This window comes from Carassius carassius, chromosome 9 (assembly GCF_963082965.1).
Source record: "Carassius carassius chromosome 9, fCarCar2.1, whole genome shotgun sequence".
In the NCBI taxonomy this organism is placed as follows: Eukaryota; Metazoa; Chordata; class Actinopteri; order Cypriniformes; family Cyprinidae; genus Carassius; species Carassius carassius.
Genome location: NC_081763.1, coordinates 12,978,611 through 12,992,947, shown reverse-complemented (window position 1 = coordinate 12,992,947; position 14,337 = coordinate 12,978,611). Strand labels below are relative to the sequence as shown.

General features: G+C 38.1%; 2 protein-coding genes across 2 annotated transcripts; both read right to left on the bottom strand.

Moving 5' to 3' along the window:
* Positions 1-224: 224 nt before the first annotated feature.
* Positions 225-3,005, bottom strand: LOC132148975 (cytochrome c oxidase subunit NDUFA4-like). The gene is made up of 4 exons (XM_059557820.1): positions 2,844-3,005; positions 1,653-1,741; positions 1,351-1,411; positions 225-502 (listed from the first exon to the last, which is right to left on the bottom strand). Exons 1-4 carry the CDS (start codon positions 2,883-2,885, stop codon positions 446-448), a joined length of 249 nt encoding a protein of 82 aa, XP_059413803.1. The 5' UTR covers positions 2,886-3,005; the 3' UTR covers positions 225-445.
* A 3,523-nt stretch (positions 3,006-6,528) lies between these two features.
* On the bottom strand, positions 6,529-13,378 carry LOC132148974 (solute carrier family 35 member B1-like). The gene is made up of 10 exons (XM_059557819.1): positions 13,032-13,378; positions 12,556-12,846; positions 10,458-10,561; positions 10,168-10,298; positions 10,059-10,089; positions 9,185-9,345; positions 8,958-9,084; positions 7,434-7,540; positions 7,193-7,346; positions 6,529-7,036 (listed from the first exon to the last, which is right to left on the bottom strand). Exons 2-10 carry the CDS (start codon positions 12,675-12,677, stop codon positions 6,984-6,986), a joined length of 990 nt encoding a protein of 329 aa, XP_059413802.1. The 5' UTR covers positions 12,678-12,846; positions 13,032-13,378; the 3' UTR covers positions 6,529-6,983.
* Positions 13,379-14,337: the final 959 nt, after the last annotated feature.

Sequence of the window (14,337 nt, the reverse complement as noted above, 5' to 3'; positions counted from 1 at the left end):
GCTTCCCCACCAAGTAAAACAACCTTCAAACGAAGCCACTGGATGATTGTGTGCATGAATATTAAATGTAAAATATTATTAATATTTTTAATATAACACCAATAAATAAACCACAAAATCAAGATTTGTTTCTCTTATGCTAATAAAAGATCAGATTTGAAAACTAAATCAGATTCGTCTCAGAAGCATTCATATAAACACCAAAATAATCATGAGACATGAACTGGTTATTCACTGTATGTGGGAGAAAACCCTTTACTAATCATTTTTGAGAGAAAATACAAGAGACATCAATAATGTTAAAAAGGTATCCAGGAAAACAAAAACAAGATTGTGCAATTTAGTCTCTTTGCATAAATTAGGAACAAGGGCTGTTGAGGAGAAGTGTGCGGACATCTTCTTGTTCTTTAGTTCATCTTTAAACCTTTGGTCCGTCTGGATTTGTTTAGAAGTCAGGACGGTCCTTCTTCAGCTTGCTGTAGTCCATGTTCACTGCATAGAACTTGAAAAAGAAGAACAGAAAACTGAGAAAACAAAATAAGCAGTTTAACAACATGCACTCAGCAAAATCCATTAACTCCACTGCCTGTTTAAGTATTGAACTTGAACTCGACTCCACATCAAGACACGAGCACGATTAGATTTGTACCAACTAACAGAACACATAAAATGAGCTTATGGAGCGCTTAATGAATTAAACTCATTAGGATCTGAGATTAGGTCCTGATACGGTCCTTCAGTCACATCTTTTAATGGGATTCTTCCTCAGGCGCTCCGGCAACAATAGCGGGTTTAAGTGCTAGACTAACACCACACACACTGGTCAGTTAGCTTGCAAACTCACATTTGCTGTTGCATGGTGGATGCTAAACATTATAAAGAGTGCTTTATCATTACATTAACAATGTTCTGAATCAAAGCAAACGTTTTATCAGTCGCCACAGACCATATTTTTTATTACATAAAATATTTTAAATATGAATAATAATATTAGTAATTATTATAGCATAGTTTTAAAAAAATAATGTTCCTGAATTCTGTCATTATTGAAGAGCTCAGTTTTTTCATGCCTACTTATGAATTTTATAATTGTGGCACATTAATGTTCTGGTGCTTTAAAATGTGTAAACACACAGCCCTTCAGTGGCTTTGTCACTACGCTTCCATTAAAAGTACTTTTACTGTAAATGCAATTGTTTCAAACTGAAGGATAAGTCAGATCCAAATGCCGTTGACAGAATTTGGATGGTACCCAAAAACATTCCTTTAAATACATGTAACAAATAAATAACTTAGAAGCAAGAGACATCCAGGACGCAGGGTTTAAATGATCATGCACATGGATCATACCTTGTACTGATCATTGGGCCCCAGTTTATTCCAGGGCTCTGGGTTGTTCTTTTTGTCCCAGCTGTGGATGAAGTGCAGAAATGAATGAGGCTTGCATGATAAAAAAAATTTAAATGCAACGATGGCATGAAGATCTGAGCCACACTGTTGTTCTCTCCCAATACTTTGGGTAAAGATATGAACAATCCTAAATCATATTCATGAATCACAATTACAATCGTTCCTCAATTAAAAAAGACTGTTTTATCTATTGTAAGACAGATGATTAATGCATTTGAATCTTCTATAGAACAGGTGCTTACCAAACATCTGGGTTACGCAAGGCCAGGCGAGCCAGATATGTCATAGACATGGTGCATCCCCCGCCAATGAAAATAAACAGTGGGATCAACTATGATGAGAGGTGAACAAAATAAATAAAAATTTAAAAATTAAATCCACTATAAAGAAAGTCAAATGTAATAGATGATGTAATAAACCATCTAGTATTGTGGTTCACGGCTGGTTTGGTTTTATAATATACATTTTATTGTATTCCAACTGGCAACCGAAAACATGATTTATTGTACATCAGCAAATAAAATGTCTAAAAATCATACTACAGACCTCCAGCTGAGAACCACAATTCTAGATTACACAGTAATGAATGACATTACTGTTGCATATAATGTTCACAAATGTTACTTAAACACAAAAGCCTTAAATAACTCAAATATAATAAATTAGAGTTCCTAAAACTTATCACACCTTCAAAACTTCACATGCAAATATCTTCAGGACACGGTCTTCACATGTTCAAGAAGATGTGGACCGCGAAATTAAAATATGGGGCTAACTGACAAAGAAATATTAATAATGCGATTATTACAGCTGTTTGAAAGTAAAAATTTATTTGTCCTCAGTGTAACCCGCTCGTCCTTGAGCTGCAGACAGACATGTGACACGAGGTCTCCTTATGGCAAGTGCGCACATGAAATTAAACTCGGTTTAATGTCACCTGATTTAAATTATATTTAAAATTCACCTATTTTTGTGGTTAGCGCAATACATGGGGAAAATGTGTCGTTTACGTTAACGTTACTTGTGTTGTGACCGTTTTGACACCGAGATAGTTTAATAGTTTAGTGGCAACTCAATATGAACATTTTGTTCGCTTCTCAAAGCATTCTTTTGTTACTTATTCTGGATTCTTTATTTTTTCTAAATAAGTTTGAGATGGCATTAAAACGAGCAATTTTAGCCGATGAAATAACTCAAGGCAGATCATTTCATAAACCACTATAAACCATTCCACTATTTTAATAACTTCCATAAATGTTCCAGGCATGGGAATCACCATGTTAAACATTTCGTGTAATTTAATCGATACGTATTTTGAGATGGTATATGACGTTTATTCAGCGGCAGGGACGCTTAGACTAGCGGAAGTGTTTTTACAACGCCTTCTTGACTTTGACGGGATATAAATCGCCCCGAGATCATCGTTCACTTACGGCAGGGTGGCTTCTGAGTTGCCGACTGACTGTGCTCAGCATCGTGATTGATGAGATGAAATAAACTCTCCCAAAATGTACAGAAAGAAAGAAAAAGAACTATAGGAAGTCCGTTCCAACCGTCGACGGTTCCAGCACTGAGGAGAGGACACAGTCCGCGGGGGGCTTATAGAGTTTGCCTGCTTCCTTATTTTATTCTTTGACATACTTTGTTGTCTCATTTCAGTTAATAAATGCTTATTTATAGTGTAATAATTTTAGTGTTAATAAACTGCTAATAAAAGAGATGAATTAATGATAATTTAATTATACTCGGAGGTATTTTGTAAAGGCGGCGCTGTGGATACCCCTTCGAAGGCGCTTTGCTTGTTCTATTTGATCGCTGAACTGATCTAAGGTCAGTTTGTGAGTTCGCACGCGCTACAATGTTATCTGGAGTGATTTCAAATATCTGATCCCAGACGAGAAAGATCTTTGGACTTTGCCGGATCTTGAAGTGACCGAGAAACAAGGTCGCTCTAGGTCGAAACGCTGTTTTCTGTCAATATTAATAAGAAATATAACATTAATTTGAAAATGTGCACGGACACGTTTGACTCACGCGCACATTTTAAAGGGTTGTTCATTTCCAAGTGTAGTTAGAAACCAAGTGTAGTTAGTAACCAATCCATTACATTACACATTTCAGGCAATATAATCAGACTACCTTTAGATTACTTTTGAGCTAACAAGTTTATCACATTGATTTAAATAGGATAATCTCGTACCATATTGATATACAAATGTAAAGAAAATGGAGATAGATTGCATTTCTTGTTATTAATATAATGAAGTGCACTAAACATTACATTATGTCAAGGTTTCCCAAACTGGAATTCGTGAAAGAACTGCAGGGGGTTCACGAGTTTAATGAAAAGCTAACAATCATAAAAATGTAAAATGAAAACAAATAATATTAAAATAGCAAAAATCTAAATTAAACTCTTACTATAATTTCATGTGACTATTAACCAGTGTTAGAGAACCCTGAATATGCAAATGTGCTACTAAATTATTAACTTATTACCTTAAAATCTCAGGGGGACTTCAAATAATCAGGCTATATTAGATGAAAAAATCGGCTAAAAAAAAGAGAGAATCCCTGCATTGCATGTAAAGAAGATCTGATGTGAATTTGTGCATTTTAATGTGTTTGAACGAAAAAAGCCTTCAAAAGACATAGCCTAGTAATAACCTGCTGAGTGATAATTCAAATAAATATGGATGTGTTCATCATAGTTAATGCAATGTTGAGAAAACACTTATTAAATGAAAATGATTTTTGTAAATCCAGTGGTCAAATGCTGTTTGGCCTCACAATTGTCTGTGAAGGCACATGACGACTGCTCTTTGTGTGAATGTCCACAAAACTGGAAGACTTTCTGAATGTATATAAGCAGTAGGAACATTTAAACGATGAAAAAGAGGATTGATTAATAATTTATTTCTATTGTATGAATAATATGTAATCAATAAAAAAGTAACTGTAGTCTGATTCCAAGGATATATAGATAGATAGATAGATAGATAGATAGATAGATAGATAGATAGATAGATAGATAGATAGATAGATAGATAGATAGATAGATGTAGACTACATAACATTGTTTTGGGTCACAGATTTATGAACCTTACTCTTTAAGAGCCACTATCATCATGCATTTGCTTATTTATAGTCATTCCATGTGTTAACAAAACCACCTTAAAATTCTGCTTACATATCTTAAAAGTGCTCATTTTAAAAATGAGCATAAGATTAAAGTAGAGGTAGAGAGCAGGAGAAAAGCTCTTCATCATCGTGTTAGCCAGGACAGCCTCAGGGCTGAGTTTTGCTGCGCTGCAGTTCTCCTCTGCTGGCTGCCTCTCTTAATCAGATTGCCTTCCTGACATCCGTCCTTGTTTGTTTCCCTCCAATTTCATTTTCTGCTTTGAATTGCACATTAACCTTTCCTCAGAGTTCCTGTTGAGCAAACGGCGCCTGTTCTCTATTGCGATCACGATTAATGGAAGCTGGAGAGCTGATTCTCGTCAGGTAGCCTACATTTCATCTTAATTCAGCGGCATCTTCTGCTTCATCCATTCAAGTCAGTGCATGACAGAACCAGGCCAATACATTATCTTCTACTGCGCTGATGTTAAAAAAATGTGCTCCTTCCCCTCGTTTAAATTAATTCGTGGTCACGTATTACGTTACTACTAATACGTTCCTTCGTTTGCTTAAGTCTAAAGTCGTGGAGAATTCTTAGTTCGTGGTCAAGATATTTTTGTCCGAATATAATTCGCGGGGCTCTGTAGTTTAGTACCACCACTGCAACAAGCCTTCAAATGTAGGGCTGGGAGTCGATTCTAAAAAGAACCGATTCCTCGATTTCGCCAATTTTGAGCGCAGCACGACAGAATAGATCATGACGTCATCGAGGGTCTTGAGCTTGAACTTGATCTTATTACCATGTGAACGTTATGTCTTGTTTAATTCAAGCGATAAACGCATGTCCCTGCTGAGCTGTGGGCTATGACTAATTTCACGGGCAAAGCAGACAAAATTACAATTTACGTAGCCTATCTTTTTTTTTTTTTTTTACAAACAAAGCTTCATATTATGAGAAGGACACATTCTACGACCTTTCCTGCAGTCATCATGGTGAGATTAGTTTCCTTCAATCTAAAAAAAAAAGAAAAAAAGAGAGAGAGAGAGAGTCGAAACCAACAGTGAAGAATCGATTCCAGAACCAAGAATCAGAATCGGACTCGCAGAAATGCAACAAAAAACTGCTCAAATGTCTATAAAAACCCCAATTACAGAAACCAATTGCAAATATTTAATTGGAAGTTGAACCTATTAAATGCAATTACCAAATCATCTAATACCATTAAATATGATGTGTCTTTACATTATTTTATTAATTTTTAGGACTTATGTTTGTTTTATGGAGAGCTTGGCTAATTAAAATAAGATACTGAGAGCTACAACGCTTCCTTTTTATAATACAAAAACTTGTCATTAAAATGAATTAGTAAAACTGTTCAGAAATAATTAAAACCACTGGCTCAAGGATTCATATAGACTGTAAAATGATTCGCAAAGGGGGTGAAGCTTCAGGAAGCAGCCCACAAACACATTCATGCCCAGGCTGTGTTTTTTTTTTTTAGTTTTTCTGTCACCAAACGGAGAGAGAAGATGATGCTGACAGACAGTTCCCCAATGACAGCAGGTCAACGGCATCTTCTGGAAACATGATTGAGTTTAAACACGTGTTACGATTCCAAACAGATCGTTCCATTAAGATGCAGAGTAGAATTAATCTACAAAACTCCAACTTTATTCTGACATAAAGATAGTTATTATAATGCAGATTTATTTTATATATATATATATATATATATAGTCAAAAAGAAGTAAACTTTCTAAACATTTACTTTGTTGACTTCAAACAACACTCATGAGACATGAATATAAATATGACATCTGGTATGAAAAAGCCATGTTTTGACAAATATTTCATCTATACAGATGTTTGTGCATTACATACACAAAGTAAACACCACATACACACACACTTCCTGGGGAATGCAATGACGATGAGACGTTTAACAATTTACTGCCTAAATTAAGACTACAATTAAGTCAGACCACACCAGTGTGAACTCCCTGTACTTCTCAAATATCTAGGAGGCATTTATAGAAATGTGTCAAAAGTATGAAGTGGGGTAGTTACAAAAATCAGTCGCTGCCTCGCTGGAGGGAGTCTTCAAGGAATACAATCAACTGTGGTGTGTCTACATTTTATAGACTACAGTTTTAAATTGGATCTTTATCCAACCTTTATCTTTTCGATTTTGCCATATGAGCATGACAGATTATGATTAGGCACAGACACACATTAGCACTGTCCCTCTGTTTCCAAGGATACCATTTTGCAAGATGAAGGGCAAATATATCCCATAATTAAATGTTCCGAACATCAGCATAACAATATTTTGAGTGCTAAAACGTCATCTCTTAAGTACACCACTTATGAAGTTAGTGTGGTAAAGGTTTTAGAGTAAATGTCTATGTTTGTTTCAGGGGTTCAAACGCAGGCACACACCGGGTTCCAGTCTTCAGTATGTCGTCTTCTTAGGAGACTTTCCAAATTTGGCATCCAGTCCAAGGCCTAAAAGACAGAGCACAGTCATGGTTGAGCTTATTATACAGCTGTTCACCATTTCACAATCTTACTGTATTTTTGATGCAGACTTGGTGAGCTTAAGAGACTTCTTTTTGAATCCTAGTGTTTGTGTGTGTGTGTGTTTATTACAATACCACTCACCGAGGAAGACGAGGATGGTACCAAACCACTGCATAGGGCTGATGATGTTCCCAAACAGCAGCACAGACCCCAGGATGGTGAAGAACTTCCGTGTGGTTGTGATGATGGAACAGGTGAGCGGCCCAAAATACACCACAGTCATGAAGATGAAAGTCTAAGAGAAGAAGGATGAGGAGAATAAAACCCTGCATAATCACCTCATTCTCATGAATGATGATTATCATTCAAACAACAAACCTACCTGTCCAAGAGCGCTAGTGATACCGAACAGGAGGATATTATAGATGATGCCAGGATAGCGGTCAGCAAATGCCAAAAACTCCCACACCTCCCCTGTCCAAAGCACAGCTATGCAGAAATAAACAGCGAGACAGAACTTCATTTTGGACTCTTTTATAGTTAAAAGAGAAACTTTATAAAAAATTTTCATTATTTTTGATAACTTAAGAGAGCACCACAGGACGGCTCTGGTTTCATAATGAGAGATTTGGAAGAAAGGAAGTTTGCTGCATGTGTGATGAGATTAAAGATTAAAAGTGAGGAACAGATGCCTTTCAGAGCGGAGGAAGACAGACTGAACAGCTGCTGGAGATCAGCAGGGTTGCTTCTGTCAGGCCTGAAATAATAACAACATCAGCAACACTAACCATAGAACCAGAGCTCCCCCTGCTGGAGGAAAATACACTGACAATGATGAAACAAAACCAGAACACTAACACTTGATACAAAAACTAGGAGGAAATAATGCGGGGTACTAAAAATGATATCTAAATATGTATACATTGGCTCCGAAATGGCTTAAAAGAGTGACAGAGGCAACAATTTCAACCAAACAGTCATTTTTGCTTAGTAGATTGCGGATCTACTAGAAAAGGAAAATTTGGTTAAAAAAAATAATCATGGCATGTTTTCAACACTGATTTTCACTACACGAATACCAAAATGATATTCAATCATTCTCATTTTATGCACCAACATGGCAAAATTGTTCATAATTATGGAGTTGTTAAGGTTTTTGAAACAAGTCTCATGGTCACCCAGGCTGATAGTATTTAAAATAGCTGACAAAGCTGGATTTTCAGCATCTTTACTCGAGTCTTCAGTGTAACATGATCCTTCAGAAATCATTCTGATACAATGATTTTGTGCGCAACAAACATTTCTTATAATTATTAATGATAAGATTATTAATGAAAACAGACGTCATGATTTTTTTATTAAGGTTAATCGAAAGTTCAAGAGAACAGCATTTATTTGAAATATATCTATTTTGTAACATAATAAATATCTTCACTGTCACTTTTGATCAATTTACTGTATCACTGCTAAATAAAACTATTCATTTTTTCATCTTACTGACCCAAAACGTTTAAATTGTACTGTATTTATAGCTGAAACACTTTAATAACGGCCACACAGTGACTTCCAGGAATACTTTTGAGTGATGATATGAATGAATCGTTGAGTCAGAACTTTTTAAATGATTCACTGAAGTGCATTATTAGAAATGATTCACAGAAATAAATTCAACTTAATTTTTTCTTTAAATAGTCTTAATCTCATATGCAGAAGTCATGAAAAAAATGTATATTTATTGAATTTTCTACTATATCACCCAGATCAAAGGGTCGGTAAAGCCAGTATATGTCCTCTGTTCTTACATTCAAGTGATAAACATGTATTCTTTTATCTTTAATAACCAGTATTTTGACTAATGAAGTGCCAGTGTTCCTATAATTTAATACGCCTCTCTTTTTGAACTCACTTATTCCTAGGACCAGTGTGGACCACATGTTGATGTTCAGCATCATGTGATTGGCTCCTGTCTGGTACCGTGCCCTCATGTGGTCCTGAGTTACACCGGTCAGCCCATCCAGAGTCAGAGACAGCAGCTACAGTCACACACACACACACACATCAGATCTGCCTTAACAAGACAACAGGAAATGGTATACAAGTTAGAGAACGTAATACTTTAAAAGAGAGACCTACCAGTAGCATTTCTCCAAAACCAGATGTGTGTTCATCTGATGTGCTGGAGCCTTTGTTGGGTTCGTAGAGGAAGAGAGCGACCCCGGTGACGATTAGAAACACACACAGATACTTCGCCATGGGATATCTCTTCCTTAGGATTATGACACCCAGAATCATCACTGTGGAGCCAAGGGGAAAAAAGCACAGTGAGAAGACATGACCAACACCATAACTCTGCAGACGTTTCTGTTGGGTGGTTAAAAGGAATATGCAAGAACAAAGAGAAGAGTTTGCCATATGGCCAACAAACATAAGCCAAAAAATATAGCCATATGGGAATATGCCGATACAGAAAAGCGTACGCTGTCTGCATCCAGCTCATAATCTCCAAAATGGCGTTACGGTGAAGAGGAGAGAAACAGAGGAGATGAATTGTTGAATAAAGTCATTATTTTTGTTTTCTTCGTGTACAAAAAGTATTCTCATCACTTCATAACATTACGATTGAATCACTGATGGCAGATGGACTATTCTGATATACTTTCCTGGACCTTGACAGTGTTATTTACTTGGCAGTCTATGGGACAGTCTCAAGCCTCCCGGTTTTCATCCAAAATATCTTGAATAGTGTTCCGAAGACGAACAAAGCTTTTACGGGTTTGGAAGGACATGGGGGTAAAGTGATTAGATGACTACATTTTCATTCTGGGATGGAGTAACCCTTTCAACTTTTGAATGGAAGTGTATGAACAAATGAAACTGAATATCCCTTAAGCCTTAAGTGTGTGTGTTTTGAATGTGAACTACAGTAAAACAAGCCCAGCATGTTCCACATTGTTTCCTGAAACACGAGAGTGGTGTTTGTGGGACTAAAACAGATAAAGATGCTCACCTGGAATCGGTTTACAAGATTTTCCCAACACCTAGAAAGAACAAAGACTCATGAGCATGATGTTGTGAAGAGCGGAAACAGAGACACGCGAGTAGAGAGCTGTGCAGACCTGTGTGGGGTAGTTGACATACTGCAGGGCCGAGTTACTGGACACCATGGCACCAAGGTAAGAGAGAGAGCACATGCCGTACAGCCAGCTTCTCGTGTGGTCCTGCTTTGAGCTCTCAAATATCTGAATCACTACAGACACAAAATAGAGAGAATAGGACATTAGGACTTTAAACACCTGCAGCAGCATTTATATGAAAAAAGAGGAGCCATAACATGATGCCACCCAATCACTACGACACACACATGATCTCCACACATGCCATCAGAACATCTGCAGGTTTGACTCACAGAGTCTGGCGAAAGCGGAGTTGATGATACACTGGATGAAGACTAGTGTGATGGCGTAACGAAACTGCTCCTTCTTCCCCGCGTGACTGTAGTCTCCTCGCGTGCTGGATTAAACAATACAGAGGCACTGAATTATGGGACTGAAGGGAACAGCTGTGTGGAGGTTAAAATAACCAACAGAGGCTGGGGAAGAAATTGTTGTTTACAGCAGCGACTAATTGAAGCGCTTGATAAAAGGACTTGGTGCTGACAGGTCGACTTGTCTAAGGAGGTTCAAAACAGTGTGTCTGGAGGTTAAAAATCTGAAGAAAAAAATAATAATAATACACTGCTTGTTCATGCGAGACAAACTATGCCCAGATTTCAAAAGGACAAAGACATTGTGCTGGGTTTGTGTTACTTAAAGACACATAAAAGAAAAACCTTCTGACCTGAAACTTGTTTGCTGACATGGTTTTGGCTATGACCTCTGTGGTTCAGATTCATCTATTCACTTCTAATCAATATACATTCCAGTCTGGTTGCTGGTTCACATTTTGGTTTTAAAACTCATTACTTACTAGTACTTATTCTGTCGTTTCCTCCTAGTCCTTTTAAATATAACAAATAGACTTTAATCCAGTTGGTCTAGTTCTAACTAAATAGACACCGGTTGCATATTTATTACACACTACGGTCTCATTCCAGATCCCTGTAGTAAAATTGTAATTAATCTTACTATTAAGATTTTCAATTGAACTCTAAAACTGTCAGTCTCACACATTACAAATTGAAAAAGCTGTAATGACTAGTAAGATAATAAATGTTACAAGCACCTAACAACTGGGATTGATAGGACAGTGTAAATACTCATACAAGCGCTAGTGACTCATGAATAATCAATCACTAGTAAAATCTGTAAAGGTTCCAGAATCAGTTGGAGAACATGCGAAATTAATTCATTGTGGAACTTCTGACTAGTATCTAATGAAGAGTTACAAACAAAACTGAGATTCGAGAACTTAGTAATTACACTAATACTATATTACATTATATTATGCTAGTAAGTATTAGCTAGTTTACAGCAGTGTTTTTTTTTTACCGGGGGCCCGAGTATGTCTTGACTTTTTTTTTTAAAGTTAGTTATATTAATATAATCATAAAAAACACTTATATGTGATGGCAGAAGGCAAATATATTTTGCAAATATATTTCTGGACAAAGAGGGGCCTTGAAGTCAAAAAGGCTGAGAACCACTGGTTTAAAGGAATATATAAAGTGAAGTGACATTCGGCCAAGTATGGTGACCCATACTCAGAATTTGTGCTCTGCATTTAACCCATCCGAAGTGCACACACACAGAGCAGTGAACACACACACACACTGTGAACACACACCCGGAGCAGTGGGCAGCCATTTATGCTGCGGCGCCCGGGGAGCAGTTGGGGGTTCGATGCCTTGCTCAAGGGCACCTAAGTCGTGGTATTGAAGGTGGAGAGAGAACTGTACATGCACTCCCCCCACCCACAATTCCTGCCAGCCCGGGACTCGAACCCACAACCCTTCGATTGGGAGTCCGATTCTCTAACCACCAGGCCACGACTTCCCAGCCTCACATTCACACACCGACTGCGGTGTCAGCCATTCAAGGCACCATCCAGCTCGTCGGGAGCAGCTGGGGTTAGGTGTCTTGCTCAAGGACACCTCGACACTTGGTCAGGTGGAGCCGGGGATTGAACCACCAACCTTCTGGTTTGTAGACAACCTACATGAACCACTGAGCCACTGCCGCCCCAATGCTAAAGCAGCTGGCCATTTATAGAGAACAATAAAACAACAGTGTGTGATAAAACATTGCTCTGAAAGAGACTGACATGTGAGCTGTAAGACTGCACATCTTTACCATAATATACTTCATTTCGTGGACAGAATGCAGAGTGTCAACTAGCAAGGTGAAATAGCGAAGAGAGGTTTCCTCTTTAACTTAATTTACTGTATTTAGCAGACGGGCAGAGAGTAATCTAGTGCATTAATAACTTAAATGAATGGAAGAAGAAATGCAGATATGCAATATCTGGTTAAATAAATCTGTGTCTATGCAGTGCTGTGTTGAACTCACATCGTCTCCTGCAGTATCCCGTAGTAGAGGTAACAGACGAACACCCCGCAGAAGCACACGATGAACCGGAGCCGCTCGTTCTGCCAGAGAGACGGTGTGCTCGCTGCCTTCCCGGCGGCCATGCTGTCGTCCCGCAGTTTCGGTATGGACACGGACACCGCTCCGCTCCCCGTCCCCCGCGCTCCTGCGTCCCGATCCACTCTACCGGCGATGACCGGGAGCCCGGAAATGATGACGCGACTCTAGATTTTCTGCTCTGATGATGAGGCTCTTCTTCCTCCGATGTCACATCTATAGTGTTAAAGCCACTTTGTTTAACACTAAACTCCCGCTCTTGCTATCTTACGTTTATTTGTGTTTTATTGTATTTACGGTTCAGTCATGTAAATGCACCGCGCGCTAGCTGTATCCAGATAACGTTATCCGCATTCTGATAACGAGGTGTAAGTTAAGTGAATGCAGGTAAAAATGCGTACAATTGTTTCCGGGTATTGCGATGAAGCCTCAGAAGTAACTCGAGATGCTTAGTTAATGGTCCGTTTTTGACATTTAATAACAACAGATGATAACTACTGCTGGGGCATCCTCTAATAAATGTTTTGGTTTGACGCGTCAAATGACACTAGAGGAGAAGGACCCGAGGAACTCCAGGTACTCTGCTGATATGCCTGTAACTTTATCAGGATCGAAGACGGATTTAAAATACAGTATTACGCCACGAACATGTCTTTATTTGTTAAATCGCGTTGACTTCCCTCACAGCTCAGGTTTTCTGCTCAATCTATGTTTTTGTCTACTACTAACAGCACGCGGCTTGAACTTTATTTGGGCATTAGATACAAGTCCCCGTCAACAAATCTCTGGGGCCTTTCTTGAAAATAAGCAGGTAGGATTTTTACGTAGCGGTATGTGTATTAGCTGGATTGGTCCAAATAAGCAAAAGCTGACGACATGCAGCCAATCACAGGGATGGAATCTTTAAGAGGGCGGGGCATAGAGTTCCTCCGCACGCATCACGTGTACGTCTCATTCATGCAAATATTAAACGGACACACATGAATGTATATTACATTGTTATATGTATGTATGGACAGACAGACAGATAGACAGACAGATTGATAGACAGACAGACAGACAGATCGATAGATAGACAGACAGACAGACAGACAGACAGACAGACAGACAGACAGACAGACAGACAGACAGACAGACAGACAGACAGACAGACAGATAGATAGATAGATAGATAGATAGATAGATAGATAGATAGATAGATAGATAGATAGATAGATAGATAGATAGATAGATAGATAGATAGATACTTATGTGAAACTTGTGCTCAAGAATGCATAATTATGAAGCTGATATACAGAACAGAAACCACACTCTTAATTCTCAGCACTTCTCATTTATGGCAGCCAAAACTGAGTAACATAAATGTACAATATATAGAACAAAACAGGTTTGGTGTACTATAATTGTACTCAAGACAAATAATCTGAGAACAATGTCAATGAAACAGCACCCTTACAGAACAAGGTAACAAGTGAGAACTTTAAAAAAAAACTGAATGAATGATGCCAAGACTGAGACAATCCATGCAAGCATATAGGATAATAACAGTGCTTTAAATGTCAGCAAACAATAATTTGCTGGAAGTCTCGTCCTGTATGATTTGCACATATTGTACCTGAATGCAGCAAACGTGCTTGTGTCTTATGTAGAGTGTTTGTGTAACAGCTTGGTGCTCAAATGAACTGAACAATATGACCACTGTGGGTT

Bases quoted from the DNA above. Each gene is read 5' to 3' on its own strand.
- LOC132148975 (XM_059557820.1), bottom strand. From the start codon at position 2,885: ATGCTGAGCACAGTCAGTCGGCAACTCAGAAGCCACCCTGCC. The intron at 1,412-1,652 runs GTAAGCACCTGT...CTTCATCCACAG, and splicing joins TTGCGTAACCCAGATGTTTG to CTGGGACAAAAAGAACAACC. The intron at 503-1,350 runs GTATGATCCATG...TTCTTTTTCAAG, and splicing joins GGCCCAATGATCAGTACAAG to TTCTATGCAGTGAACATGGA.
- LOC132148974 (XM_059557819.1), bottom strand. From the start codon at position 12,677: ATGGCCGCCGGGAAGGCAGCGAGCACACCGTCTCTCTGGCAGAACGAG. The intron at 10,562-12,555 runs GTGAGTTCAACA...TGTTTAATCCAG, and splicing joins GGGATACTGCAGGAGACGAT to CACGCGAGGAGACTACAGTC. The intron at 7,541-8,957 runs GTGAGTTCAAAA...ATTTCTGCATAG, and splicing joins CACACTGGTCCTAGGAATAA to CTGTGCTTTGGACAGGGGAG.